This window comes from Cladophialophora carrionii (genome assembly GCF_000365165.1).
Source record: "Cladophialophora carrionii CBS 160.54 unplaced genomic scaffold supercont1.6, whole genome shotgun sequence".
In the NCBI taxonomy this organism is placed as follows: Eukaryota; Fungi; Ascomycota; class Eurotiomycetes; order Chaetothyriales; family Herpotrichiellaceae; genus Cladophialophora; species Cladophialophora carrionii.
Genome location: NW_008481831.1, coordinates 388996 through 404030, shown reverse-complemented (window position 1 = coordinate 404030; position 15035 = coordinate 388996). Strand labels below are relative to the sequence as shown.

Sequence of the window (15035 nt, the reverse complement as noted above, 5' to 3'; positions counted from 1 at the left end):
TTGACCAGAGCAGTGCAGGAGTCGGATCGTGGATGGGTTCATTGACGCTTCCTTACTGTCGCTCGAGCGATTCTAACCTCCAGCCGGTGTGAGCCAGTCAGCAGACTATGGTCGGCAACGCGAATTGTCAAAGTGAAGTTTTTGTTCTATGATTGAGCCTTCTAAGAAGCGTGGTGATATGCCGGCCCCATCGGCCCAGCCTCGAATGGACACGAGTAGGTACAAGTCGAGAGCCTGTCTCTTCAATTTTCCGACCCCGTCATGCCTCAGATGCCCGTCTCTGCAACGGCGCTTGTTATCTCCGAAGCCACGCTTTTCCGCCGGCCGACTCCTCAATGCTCGAAAAGCAATAAACATTGAGAATAACCAAATTGCTAAGATCTGCCTTCCGTCCAGCTGTACTTGCGGAAGCAGGAGATCGACCAGATATCGCAAGAGAACAGGGTGGTGTACAAGGCAGTCGCGATGCAGGCTCTGACACGGCAAATGCCGAGAGCGACCAGGTAGAAACCGGATAGGATGATGCCGGGCTTTCAGGAGGCAGCTGCCCTGGCCGGGCCGTATCGGCGGTTGCTCTGCTTCTTTGGCTTCGAGACGGTACTCCAGCCATCCTCTTCGATCTCGGCCGCGGTGCTCTTGGCAGGGGACTGGGTCGCCGCGCCATTCCTCCAGGACCCGTTGGCCTTGCCAGCGGTCGGGGTTCGTACAATCTCCTTGGGCTTCACTGCTTTGTCGTCAGTTGGTTGTACCTGCTCTTCATTGTCCTCGTTGTCCTCATCAGCAACCATATCATTATTTCCGGAATCAGCTCGTCGCAATATGTCAAACTTGGGTGTGGGTTGTGCAGCTTCTTCACTGCCCTCGTCTTCTGCATCTGGTTCTTTTCTTTCATTGGGCTCTTTGCTTTCTTTGGTTGGAACATCCTTGGGTTTCTCCTTCTCCGAGCCGGCCTTCTCCTTTGCCAGCCGCTTCTCCTCGGCCTTTTCAGCTCTGGCCTTGTCTTCAGCTTCCTTTCTCTGTCGAATAGCAAGCTGTCGCTTCTCTTCGACTTCCTTTTCCTTGGCTGCGGTGTCGACCGGACGAGCTGCACCGAATGGGCTTGCCTTTGAGTCTGAAGCGGGGCCGGGGGAAGCAGTGGGATCGGCTTCCGAGACAGTCCTCTTCTGCAGATTGAGTTTCGGCCGTGTAGCGGGAGCGGCAGGAGGGGCAGGAGATGACGGCTCGCTCGCTTCGGGAGTGGGCACTTTGGGAGCGTCTGGCCTCATTCGAGACCGCCACTGGCTGTCGAGCTCCGATGCGGTAGGCTGCCGTTCAGGCGGTGGACGTTCGGTGAATTCGCGGCGTGGAGGTCGAGATCCGTCCTGGGACCTCCCTTCTCCCCAAGAGGGCGAGTTCTTGCGGAAATTGTAGCCTTCCTTGCTCCCCTGGCGGCCACCTTCGCGGAGGGAGGTTGGGCCAGGAGTGACAGGAGACAATGGTCCTTTTCTCTCCCAGTTGCCGAAGTCTCGAACCTTACCGTCATCGCCTCCAAACCCTCGTCGGTTGCCCCGTTCACTTCCAGCATCAGACGCGTTGTCGTTTGTAAAGCTCCGTCCGCCGTAGCCCCCGGGCCTGTCGGAGACTCGTCGCTGGTTCGGCAGATCTGGAAGGGGGCCTTTCCTCGACCAGTCGCTGAAGTCCCGAGTGTCTTGTCGCTCTTTCGCTACACCGAAGTCAGACTAATTTCCAATGCTAGCCTCAAAGCAACTCACGTGGTTCAGCAACACTGATGCGAACCTGCCGGCCTGCCAAGTTGTTGCCGCTAAGAGCCAGTGCAGCCTTGAGCCCGTCCACTGTCGCGAATTCCACATAACCGAAACCCTTGGGCTTGCGATCCAGCTTGTCTTCCACAATGCGGACATTGGTCACCTCGCAATCTTTGAAGAAATCATTTACATCGCCTTGTGTGGCATCAAACGATAGGTTGGCGAGATGAGCCGTGTAGGGAGGTTGGGTGGGAAGAGGGAGTTGTTCGCGCATGGAATAGGTGTCTCGGCGTTCGACTACCGACTCAAGGTCAGCCTCATGATCGGAATCATTATATGACAGGAATACTGACCCGACTGATAGCCATTTCCCATTCCAGTAGCCGTGCTGAAGGCTCGTCGATCTGATCCATAGCTCGGGCGCGCGTCGGACGCTGCTGTTTCACCAAATCGTCAACAACAGCTCATCGCAAGAGTATAGCCACGTCAGGCTCTGAAAAAGTCCTTACTGGGAAGAGGCATGTCCTCCATCTCGTCGGCCCAGGAGCCATAGTCTGGCACCAAAAGTCAGTGAACCAACTCCACCAAGGTCCAAAGTCCGGATGACGCACTCTCATCTTGCAAGAAGGTCCCGAGGGACATCTTCTGGTTCTTTTTGGGAGCTACAAGCGGTCAGCGCATGATTCTCGACTCGCCAGAGCTGGCGCCGTGGGGCAACATGTGGTCATACGCATGATTGCGGTTGGGTCTCAGCAGTCGCACTGAGATCGTGCGACCCGTGCTGATGGGACGAGGTAGCGGATATGTTGAGAAGAGGGACGTCTTCGGATGCACTCCAGCCGGACTGCAGTAGATTTCAGTGGGTATGATAGATAGTTAACAGCGGCCGTGCGGATGGCGGCGCAGTGGGTGTGTACGAAATGTCTGTCTGAAGAAAGAGAATCTGTAGCCAAAAGGCGGCAGGAGCCCCATCTTGGTCCGTTTGGGTTTAGCGTTTCGAGGAAAGAACCGGGGTCTTGGCGGGTCCTCGTTCCGCAAATACCCATCCACCGAATTATGCGTCCCCCAGCATCTACAGTCAAGACATGTCACCATGCCCGAGACGCAGAATGTTCCTCATGCTGGAGCGAGAGAAGACATCTTCTGGAAGCCGTTTGTGCCTTCACTCTATGTGGGAGCCGCCGCTGGTACGCAACCTGCTGCGCACACGGAAAGGGCATCAACCGTCCACTGACTATGGCGAAAAGGAGCTTGTGGTGCAGCATATGGGAGCATCGCCGGAACCCTCATCCAGACTTCGAGTCCGTTGGCATACACTTCTTTAGCAGCTACCCAATGGTTCACTGCAGGGACTACCTTCTTCTGTCTGTGAACCTGTTCGTCGAGCCATGTGTCCTGACTGACATTTTCCAGACTGCCGAAGTCTCTTGCTCTCGGGCCCATTTTCGAAGGATAAAAGCCTGCACAAGGTGGCCGCCAGTGGTATTGCAGGATCATGTTCCGGAGCCGTAGCTGCGACCTTCCGTAAGTGATACATTACCAACGCGGATCCTTTCTGACGACGTCCAGTGCCTCGAGGAAGTGTGGTGACAGGGAGCATCATGCTCGGTGTCATTGCTGCCGTGTCTCAAACCGGGCTCAATGCCATGCAAGGCTCCGTGCCCTTTTCCGGGGTGGCTTCCGGCTTCAGAAAGAAGATGGCTGCATTGAGTCCAATGAAGTCCCTTTCCGATCAAGAGTATGAGGAATTGCTCCTTGACAAGCTGCTGAAAGTCGACGTGGAAATTGCCATTCTGGACGATCAAATAGCCGAACTTCGAGCAGCAAAGTTGCAGCACTCGCCGAACCAGCAAGGCCCACTCAGAGACGGTCCGAGCTGAGATCTGAACTAAGGTCGGACTGGTTATACCTTCCGAACGATTTTCTACGAAGCTACAACCGGCAGCAGAGGGCGGACGGGAAGCCAGTTTGGAGCCAACAATCAGGTCAGAGCAGCCGTGTCACAACCAGCAGGTCCTGGTGGACGGCGTGTCCACGGGCCAATGATGGTGTCCATGGCCACAAGGGACTCCCAACCGGCCCCTTAGTGGGTGGATGCAAGGCGTTTTACTCACGAATATTCAGAGTGTATGACGCCAAGTGCGGAAGAGCTGCGGGATACAAGTAGAGACGTGTATGCAGCCGGTCAAGTGTTGATCGGGCAGCCAACATTGTAATTGCCAGCTACGATCTGGGACGGGCGCCGATCGAGATGATAGAAGAGTGGGATACTGGATGTTACCAACGGTGCGTAGCAGAACGGGGATGCTGGAAGAGAACGACCTCGACATCATTGGATCGTCACTGGTTACATACCTAGGTAGCTGCAGCTTCGGCCGTCATGGACTATGTACTGTGGCAGAACGGGCATGCCGCTTTCAGGTGGGAAATAGAGGACATGCTTCAGTAAGCATTTGAGCTTGATCATCCACATGCGGATCGTGCTCATCACGTTGCCCGTCTTGCTCATCGTCTGCACCAGCTGAGTCATCAGTGGATGGCTGCTTTGGGCTGCATGCGCCGCTCTCGATCTCGTCGTATCTGCGTATCCGTGTATCTTGCGCCCGCATCTGCAACCGCATCGCTTGATGCTCCCTCATGATTATTGATATTGACCGGCCACGCCGGCATCTGCTTTCACCACTGTCGCACGACCTCATTTTGGCGCCCGCTCCTTTTCCGACACCACCCTTCACGCCGACGGTCTCGACGCGTCAACGGCGAGCACGACATCGTTCACGATCCCCGCATGTCGACACAGACTCGAACTCGGTCGAAAATCTGGTCCCCGTCCATCGGCTCGTGCATATCTCCTCACACCTGTTATGCGAAGAGTTATTGTGAAGGCTCCGTCGACTATGTGGCCTCGAACAGAGTGCCGTCTCTACATTGAGCGCCTGGGCTGCCGAAGCAGATGACATGAACGATCGCACGCCTGAATTCACCTGTCTCTCTTCAGGCGGTGCTGGGACACTGCGGCTTGGTGCTGGAGGACCAAGATGCCTCTCGTCAACGCGACCTCAGTCGCTGCCGTTCTGGTCCTCCTCTACCTGTCCTCCTTCATCCTCTTGGCAATCCTGCGAGTTGCGACCGGCATTTCCATTCAGCGCATTGGTCTTTCCAGTCTGAGGCACATCTCCTACACTCCCCGAGAAGGCTTGCGAATCGACCTGCGCGGACTCGGCCTCAGTGTCCACCGTCCGACATTTGCTCAACCGACATGGATCAGCGTGGTGTTCGAAGAACTCAAGGTGACCCTCGATCCCGCCGCATTGGAGCACAGTGCCGATGCGCCACCGGTCCGCCAGGAAAAGCAGGATGGCAAGGGCGACACACATGGACACCGCAGAAGCCGTTCTCACGACCAAAGTCAGGTATGGAAGAGGTTGACCAAGACCAAAGAGAGCATCAAGCGCCTGCACCGTAAGATTCACCTCCTGCGTATGTTCGACATCATCGCATTGAACACTTCAGCGGAGATTGTCGGAGTCGGATATGTGCAGATCTCATCCTTCACAGCAGCTGTCTACACGCGGCGGAAGCTTTTGGATCGGGGGCGGCTCTTTCGCCACAAGAAGGATCCGCTTGGAGGTCAAAGGCCAGCGGAATGGGTCTTCACGGTCAAGAGCATACTTCTGGGTGTCGGCGGTCGAGATCCGATTGAAGTTCTTGATGCCATGACAATCAACGTCCATGGGCTATTGTACAGAGATCGGGAAGGACTCCGAGACACATCAATTGCGATCAAGGGTGGCCGTCTCTACGTGCCAGTGGATGAACTAATCCACTTCTCGCGCAAGGGGAAAAGGTTGGCAAAGGGCCCCGAGCCACCCGACGTACTGAGCCCTGTCGACGAGATTTCCTTTGAGGATGTGGCGGGAGAACTGGACAGTCCTGGCAGTCGCGAGGCAGCCATTGTCCAGACGGTAGCCGAGTCGAAAGAGTTCCTCCGGTCAACACTTCAGAGCGTGCAAGAGGTCCAGGTCGGGATGAGCTTCGTGCGAATCTCGAAAGAGATTGAATCGCTCAGGCAAGCCAATCTTCCTCTGTTAGCCAACGTTGTCATACACGAGATTGGCGTCGACCTGCATCGACTCGAGCAGAATTCCCCGGTTCACCGAATGTATTTTCAGCGCGAAGACATCGCCCACCAGGCCCTTCTTGCTGCTCTGTCTATCTCGGTCAGCCTTGATGAAGATGATTCGCGTCCGAACAGGATCATGTACATCCCGATGGCAACCACCACCATCAGGACTACCTTGCCCGCAAAGACGATGAGCTTCACCCAAGATCGCGACGTTGCCGAACGGAACACCAACATCCTGTTTGCTAACCTAGTCGTCACATCGCCGTCTCTCGATCTGGCACCTCAGCATCTGATGAAACTGCTCGCCGTCGCCCACAGTCACGAAGCCCGCTCCCACGAAAGCCCTCACAATCGGCATCGTCTGATTTCCAGGTTACTTCCGAAGGCGAGCATCAAGTTCTCAGTCCATGAGCCAGTGCTCAGATTCGTGTTGCCGGTCGCAAATCCTGCCCATGCCGCTCCTGGCGAGTATGACATGATCATATCTTCCATATCCTCCATCTCTCTGGACCTCGAGTCGTCGCATTCAGCAGGAGGCGAGCTCCTTTATTCTCTTGACTCAAGCTTCCGCGTTATGTCCCACAGGTTATACTACCAGGCTTCGACGGGTACAAAACACAACCTGATCATCACCGAAGCTCTGGAACTAAAAGTCCAACTAACCGCTTCCAAAGAGGTGTCCGTTGTCCTACAAGGCAATCTGCGGACTTTCTCCGTTCTCATGGTGCGGGAGGAAGTCAGCAAAGCACTCTACAATATAGTCAAGCACTTTCGACATCACTCTCCGGCAGATAAAGTTGTTGTCCAAAAGCCTCCACGAGTCGCCTTCTTGCGAAAGCTGCCTGCTTGGCTGATCGAGGCAAGCTTTGAAGGCTCCGGCTGCAGTTTTGAAGCAGCTGGTATCGATGAGAGCGTCTCTGCTCAAACGCGAGGAGTTGCCTTGGAGCTTGAATCATGGTCAGCCCAGTATACATCAGCAAAGTCGGAGTTCAGCCGGAAGCCAAAAGGACGGAAAGTTAGTACCTCAGTCCGCTACGACGAGCACTTCTCGCCCACGAAAACTGTCTCACCTCCGCCTGCACATTCGAGGCATCGTCACAGTGATCCCACGGATGGGAGACGGCTCGCATGCCACATCAAGGGCTTTGAAGGCTTCATCATCGAGTCTGCCGACTCGTGGGAGCCGGCCCCCTTCCTCTCTGTGCCGAGACTGGAAGTTGCTTTCAGCACGTCCAGAGACCAACAAGGGCCGCTCTTCCATATCCACTCCGCCATCCGCGCCTTCTATCTCGATTTCTCTCTCTACAAATACTACTCGATCGGCGTCGGAGGCTTTGTCGTGAAAGAAGCCTTCCTGGGACCGGTACAGCTCCACCGCGAAGCAGCGCACCATACCAGCCTAGCTCATAAGGAGAGCGGGTTGGAGCATGTCCCGGTGGCGCTGGGCGCAGAGCTGTTTGCAATTGATATCAAAGCACACTATGTCCAAGTCAAGGCTCATTTGCCCCATGATCCACCGGTAATGCTTCAGATCTACCAGCTCACTGGTGGCCGACACAGATGGTCGCCTCCTTTCCTCCGAGCTGACCTAGCTCGCCTACATGCAGAGGCGCCGCGTCTCAAGCGAGTCTGGGCGCGAGTTGTGAGCATCAGTGGCCTCAGGGTAGATCTGCGCCACACGAAGAAGAAGACCCAGCATGGTGTGGTTGAAGAGAAGACCATTGACGTTGGCACCGATTTCATCCGCCTCGGAGTCCCACATGGGCTCGAGATGTACAAGGTTTTTGACAACTTCATAAACACGGCCAAGGCGATGAAGCAGCTGCATCACCGGTTCAAGACGCGGTCGAACGAGTACGTACTAGCCAAACATCCTGAGTCTGCCAAGAAGGTTCCTCGGATATCAATTCGGACCAAAGCTTTGTGTATCGAACTTGAAGATGACCCGTTTGAATGGAAATTGGGCGTAATCTACCACGTCGGCCTGGTTGAGCAGAAACAACGACTTGCCCGGGCGGATGCTTATCGGCTGAAGGTGAAACGAATGAACGAAGAGAGACGGCCCAGGTCACCTTCTCGCTTGCGAGCCCACTCGGCGCATTCCAGCCGGGCAGGATCACCCAATGCCTCTCCTACCCCCCAGCCTCGGCGGTCACGCAGTGCCGACACCACGCCGAGGAAGCGGTCCACTTCCAGGGGAAGACGCGGCAGAGGGTCGCGCCGGATCCGGTACGATCGTGAGGGTGTGTGCGCGTTGACGGGCGACGCGAAGATAGAGGCAAACGAAGCATGGGAGAGGCTCCAGGAGCATAACTCTCGCAGCTGGAAACGGCGGATCGACTTTATGTTGCGGCTGCAGAACAACGCTGTCAAGAGCGTCCGGCAGATGTTCAGCGGTGCAGATGAACCGCCACACGATGAGCAGGAGACGGAGACGATTCTGGGCATTCCGAATCGTCCTGGGTTGATGACTCTCATAATCAGCGACCTACATCTCATCATTGACAAACCGTCATTTCCCGAAGCCGAACTGCCCAAGTTCATCCACGAGATCGGGAAAGGCATGCCTTACGACATGCAGTACGGACTCCTCATCCCCATCAGCCTCAGTCTCGACATGGGCGAAGCTCGTGTCTTCCTGCGTGACTATCCCCTCAACCTCATCCACATCCCCGCTATACGGCCTGGACAACCCGCTCGGTTGCCCAGTTGGTCTCTACGATCAGATTTTGTTATCGCAGAAGAGTTTCGAGATGAAAGGTCGACCAGGCACATCAAAGTCGAGATCGTGCCGAAAGGACAGCGTGGGCGCAGCGGAGAAGAGATCCCAGCTTTCGCCATCGACGTGAGAAGAACCGTCGCACCTGTCAAGACCTACTCAAAGCCTGTCATCGATATCAATACTAGCCTGCCAACCACGATCTCGTGGGGCACGTCGTACCAGCCTGTTATCCAGGACATGATGATGATCATCGAGAGCTTCACCAAACCCGAAATAGATCCTTCAGAAAGGGTCGGCTTCTGGGACAAGATTCGGCTCAGCTTTCATTCCAGGCTGGTAGTCAACTGGAAAGGCGACGGGGATGTCCAGTTTCGACTCAAAGGTACTAGAGATCCTTACGTCGTCACTGGGTACGGTGCTGGCTTCGTCATGTGCTGGCGGAACGATGTACAATGGCTCATACACCAGGGCGATGACCCGCGTGAGTTCATGACCGTGAAAAGCGGTGAATTTGTCTTGGCTGTCCCGGACTACAGCCATGAAGCCCGCAGATCCTCTGAGCAGCAGATGAGAAGTGACTCGGACAGCGTGTCCAGCATCAGCAGCACTGGGAAGAACGCGGCCCTGTTCAAGAAAGTCATTATGAAACTGTCAGGTAATGTCCAGTGGACGGCCGGCCTGGTCTTCGAACGAGACATCGCCGACGATGTACGCAGTTCCGAGTTCAGACCACACTACGATGTAGTGTTGAAAAATCCGATGTCGCTCCAAGGTGTTGACTTGGACACGTACGACGCATTCCGGGGCTTCCGAAGCCACCATGTTCATCTGTCCATCGCGGTGGCTGCACCATTTGACAGGGATCTAGTCGGTGCAAACTCAGCGCGCTCGGAAAGCTATAACAGCGTCCACCTCAGTCCGAAGTTCTTCTCCCACTTCTTCAACTGGTGGTCGACGTTTTCCGGGGTCATGTCCCTGCCCGTACGTCAAGGCTCTCTATGGAGGGATGCGGGCAAGACAAGCAAGAAGTTTGGTCGCCATCTTGCAACGATCAAATACAATCTTCTGCTGTCGCCACTCTTCATATCACACGTCTACAAACACAAAGACGCAGAGGACTATCAGGCAGATATTGTATCGGCCACTGGCTTGAAGATCAAGATTGACAGCTTCATGCTCGACCTGCATCAGCGTCGCGAATACTTCAATACTATGGCGAAGGGAAGAGCAAAGCACATGAGAACAAGCGGCATGAAGATCAACAAAACCGAACTTGACTTTGTGCGGGCAGACTTGAGAGCTGTCGCCGCGCTCATTGCAGGAACCACAGCAGAAGACCTGGAAAAGGCCAGCGATGAGAAGCTGTCTTCCTTGGGAGAGGTGCCGGAGAACATCGACCTGTCTCAGTTCACCATCCCTGATCAGGATCTGTCGTGGATTGACATGGACGACTTTGTCGAACTGGACTGGGTCTTGCCTGCTGAGTCGAATCCCGAGACCAAGATTCTGCCGCTAGCCTTCACTCCACGCTTCACCTACTTCCGACAAACTGACCATGGAGGGGCGATCCAAGGGGATGCGTCCCGGACCAGTCCTTTTGGCGACGAAGACACGCACTTCTGTGTCATGGGCCGCGACAATGACCCGAGAAAGGTGCAAATGAATCTGATCGAGGCACGTCTGCACGATCTGGAGGACAGGCTGCAAACACATGTCCGTATCATGAACGAACATGAGCTCCTTGTGATCCGGGACGGAGATCATAATCGAGCCTATCGAGACAAGCAAAACTTGCTCATAGCTCAACAGAAGGAGTTGGAGAGCAAGCGACGCTTCCTGCAGCATGGGCTCCGTCGCCTTATGGGCCATGCCAATCCTGGCGACGCTCATCAGCCGGAGCAATTTCCTGAGAACAATGGAAGCACGACGAAATCTATACCGGATTCAGACGCGCAAAGCGCTGGCGGTCAGATGGACATGGACGGGCTGTACTCGGCGCCTCATGATGAGTTTGCGAGTGATTTCAACAACCGCTTCATCATTCACAACGTTCAGCTGAAATGGAACAACTCACTGCGCAATATCATCCTGCGTTACAGTCATCAGGTCAGCCAACGCCGAGGCTTCGTGTACTACATGTCACGCCGGGCGGTCAAGTTCATCCTCGACATCGTGGACGAGCAAGCTCGGGCGAAAGATGCACGGCGCAGGCAAGAGAGGAAGCATCAGACTCCAGTGCCGCCGACGCCAAGCGTCATCTCGCCCAGTGAAGAGAAAGACGAAGATTCCGTGATAGAAGATCGGATCATGCAGCTTTTGAACGACGTCAAACGATTTGTACACGCCCCCGACGCCGAGGAAGATTCTTCGGAGTCGCCCGTCGATGGCGACACCAACCTAGAAAGGAGGGCCTCTACCAGCGACCCTGCTGATAAGATTGCGGAGAACTTTCAAGCGATGAACAGTTATCACCTTCGCCTGATTGCTCCCCAGATACAGCTCCAAAGCGAAAAGAATACCAAAGCTATTGTGCTGATCTCGGCCAAGGGCATGCAGTTGAAAGTCGTCTCGATCATGGACAAGGCTCGCATGTCAGACGACGTCAGTGGACTGGTTCAACGCCGCTTTGCGCTTGACATGGACGGTGCCCAGTTCTTTGTCGCGACTCAGAAGACGCTCGCCAAATACCTCCACCTCTACTCCGGCAATAAGTACGGCAACAGCCCTGGTTCGTCGTGGCCGCCATGGGTCTCCCTCGAGGCCATGTTCGACTTCCATCTCGAACCATTCGGGTTCCAGCGAGTTATCCAGAAGACTTCCGCCGCCCTTAGATATGAGAAGTACAATCCGCTCCGGCTGAAGTACAACGAGGAAGTCGAAAGCAACGAAAACGGCGAGCTGGACGACGCAGCACGGAGGGAGAATCGGATTGATCAGCTTTGGGTCGATTTCCCCCGGATTCGTGTTCGATGCGACTCGACCCAGTACTATGCCATGTACATCATAGTGCTCGACTTGCTCTTGTACAGCGAACCGTTGGAAAAGACAAGGAGTGAGCGGCTAGAGAAGATCATGCTTGCCTCTGACTTTAGCGATCTGCGAGGAGCTCCCGAGATGGCCGAGAGCTTGCAGGAACGAATCCGCCAGCTTGAAGACATCAAACTACATTTCCAGATCAACGCGAAATACCTCGACAAGCAGGGTTGGCAGGATCGAATCAACCTGGAGAAAGATCTCGCAAGCTGTGAAGATGAACTGTTCTTCATCATGAAAGCCATCAATACTTCTCAGCAGAAGAGCGAGGATCGGAAGGCTTCCCAAACCAGTGGGATTCTACGGTGGTATTTGAGTGCTTCGGAAATCGTATGGCACCTGATGCGGGAGAAGGATGAGCCCCTGCTCGAATTTCAGCTCGGCAATGCTGCATACGAGCGGATTGACAACACCGACGGTTCGAACCACAACGCCCTCGAGATCGAGCATATCCGAGGCTGGAACCTGCTTCCTAACGCGCTGTATCCCGAGATCATAGGACCCTACTACGAGGCATCGGAGAAGGACAGACGGCCCAGCATAATGGAACTCCAGAAGATGGTTCAAGTGCACTGGTACATGCTCGAAGCCATCGCGGGCATACCAGTCCTTGAGCACTTCCAAGTCACCGTGTTTCCGCTCAAAGTCCAACTGGAGAGGGAACTCGGCAAGAAACTCTTTGAGTACATCTTCCCGAGCTCCGGGTCTGATGCATTCGAGACCGGTAACTTCTCGCCGTTGATGGTTAAGAACCTGGAACCGACAGACGTCGAAGACGATCAGGAGTTCGTCGAAGCACGTAGCGCCCTGATGTCTGGAGAAGGTCTTGACAAGGAAGATGCAAACAAAGCTTGCGAGCCGTCGCCAGCGGCTGTGGCTAGGAGGCTCAAACCGACCTATGGCCTGGACTACGATGAGAAGCATAACAATCACTCCTCGCATGGCAAGAACAAAGGCCTCGGAATTTCGAATGAGCACCACAAGTTCTTTAAGCATTTCAACACGTCAAATGCACGGTCCGTGCTCAAGGAACCTGTCCGCAAGGGCTCGTCAGGCAGCCTGCGCTCAGCTAAGAAACATGACGCCTCCTCCACGAGTCTCGTCGCCCTGGGGAACGGCGACACCGAGAAGAAACGTTTCAACCTTGGCCCCGCGTCCACCAAAAAGGACAAGAAAGACAAGGCCGCCAACGATGATCTGAGTCAAATGATGTCCCGCGCATCCAATTACATGACCCTGGCGCACGTGAAGCTCAACAGTTTCGTGGTCTGTCTTTCGTACAAGGGGAAGTCAGACCGCAATTTCGAGGACCTCCACGACTTTGTGTTCCGCATGCCGACTCTCGAATATCGGAATAAGACGTGGAGTAATCTGGATCTTGCGCTCCGGCTAAAGAAGGATGTGATAAGGGCACTGATTTCTCACACGGGCGCCATCATCGGCAATAAATTCTCGCATCACCGACCCAGCAAGAAGCAGGTCGAGAGGCTCAAAGAGATTGCGCACTCGAGCACGATCCCAAACAGCGACATCAATCTGCAACTCTCGGGGACGAGCGAGACGACGAGTCTGTATAGTTTCAGCCAGGACGGCAAAGACGACGACCTGGAGTCGGGCATCACCTTCCAGAGTCCGCCAGGGACGAATGGTCATAAGAATGGGACGTTCCACGGGCCATCGCCACTCCTGAGAAGCGGAAGCTGGTCAAGTGGGATCAATCTGCCCAACACAGGGGCGGCCATCGGTGCGACGGCCTTAGCGACTCCACGGTCTCTGACCGGGACAGCAGGCTCGGTTCCCACCAGCGCATCTGGCGGAAGCGCTACATCGTCCCTCTTCTCGGCACGACGCCCCTCATCAGCACATCCCTCTTCCGTGCCCACCTCGTCTGCCAATGTTGCGATGCCGCCAACGTCCGCCCCGCATCCGCCATCTAGCTCCCACGGCCCGGCCAGATCGCTCCTTAAAGACACGATTGGCCGACATTTCAGCGCCGACACGGTCAAGGGACGCGTGCACTTTGGCGGCTTGAGCCTCATCAAGAGCGAGTCGCACAAGGAGAAGGAACATCATCGAGAACGGTCAGAGTCTCAATCCAGCCACAAGGACAAGGACAAAGACAGGGACAGAGAGAAAACCACGGCCGCCGCAGCACACAGCGCCGATGATGTTTTTACCGACGCCAGTACCGGTGCAGGGGTGGCTGATGCTGGTGGTGGCATGGATACGCCCTCGCGCCGGCCGTCCCTTGCGGGAGCCTTGGCAGGCCCTGGGGGCAACGAAACCGACGGCACCGAGCGCGACACGGACATTAATCGAAGAAAGAGCGTGCTCATGCTTGGCAAGAAGGTCTTGAATCGGCTGAGTTAGGACATCGCTGTTCAAGATCTCCTCTGGGATGTGGGCGACAGCGGCGAGAACGTTGAGACCGAGACGGACAACCACGACGATGGTGAAGCACGACGATGGCTCGAACGAGAAAAGGCCCGACAGCGGGCCCTGAGTGGCTTTGACGGCCTGGTGGAGGAGGAAGGCCCTTGCTTGGGCGTCCGGCCCGGGTTCGGGTTCGGGGGCAGCAGGGTAGAAGATTCATGCGGTGTCGGTGTACATGGACTTGTTCAGGGGACCCTTCATGATCATGATCATGGTCACGCCAGCTTGGACACTATATACGGGCGGTTGCACAGTTCTTTTTGTTTCAACGAGGGCGATGAAAAGCGAGGGTAGCGTGGCGCAGGTGTAGCGTAGCGAGTCAGCATAGTAGCATGCTGATACCTAGTCAGGATACGTTCTCGGTCCTGTAATTATGCATGTATTTCGATAATGACGGGCGGTGGGTGGGCGAGGGTGAGGAACCAGAGGACCGTCTTTCTCTGGTGATGTTATGTACCGCTGATGCTGAAGTTCGCGATGGCCAAAGAGATTCTGATTGTTTCCCCTTCGACGTATCTGCTTGGTTTAATTGTTCGACTGTCTCTTTGCTCGGTTGTTCGTTGGCTCGTTCGTTCGTCAGGGGGGTTCTTGAGGTCGAACGACTTTGCGGTGCAGTACCTACCTAGGTAATCTCAGCGTGTACATATCCCGATGGGAATGGGATTCGGAATGAGTCGAAGCAATGCAAGTAAGTTACCAGACTCCGCTTAGTGTACCTAGGTAATCTATAGATGATTACCTACATTTCATTTCCTTTGTCTTGGATGGAACTCCTTACCGGTACGGAGTCCTATTCGAGCGATTTACATGTTCACACATATACCGGTATTCTGTGGGATGTCACATGCCATTAAAATATCAACATGTTAACATGTTAACATATTATTATATCGTCCAGGAAACCCAGGCCGGCATGGACTTGTTGGCAGGTTGGGCTGGACACGCCTGTACCTGTGGCTCTCGAGACGAGCTACGT

At 55.0% G+C, this 15035-nt stretch overlaps 3 protein-coding genes across 3 annotated transcripts; 2 read left to right on the top strand and 1 right to left on the bottom strand.

The window, feature by feature from the left end:
- Positions 1–533: 533 nt before the first annotated feature.
- G647_07101 (uncharacterized protein) lies at positions 534–2019 on the bottom strand (the record flags this gene model as incomplete). The annotated part of the gene is made up of 2 exons (XM_008731418.1): positions 534–1702; positions 1752–2019. The coding sequence occupies 2 exons, from the start codon at positions 2017–2019 to the stop codon at positions 534–536; spliced, it is 1437 nt and encodes a 478-aa protein (XP_008729640.1).
- An 819-nt stretch (positions 2020–2838) lies between these two features.
- G647_07100 (uncharacterized protein) lies at positions 2839–3625 on the top strand (the record flags this gene model as incomplete). The annotated part of the gene is made up of 4 exons (XM_008731417.1): positions 2839–2932; positions 2993–3109; positions 3159–3269; positions 3315–3625. 4 exons carry the CDS (start codon positions 2839–2841, stop codon positions 3623–3625), a joined length of 633 nt encoding a protein of 210 aa, XP_008729639.1.
- A 1158-nt stretch (positions 3626–4783) lies between these two features.
- G647_07099 (uncharacterized protein) lies at positions 4784–13996 on the top strand (the record flags this gene model as incomplete). The annotated part of the gene is made up of 2 exons (XM_008731416.1): positions 4784–13811; positions 13884–13996. 2 exons carry the CDS (start codon positions 4784–4786, stop codon positions 13994–13996), a joined length of 9141 nt encoding a protein of 3046 aa, XP_008729638.1.
- Positions 13997–15035: the final 1039 nt, after the last annotated feature.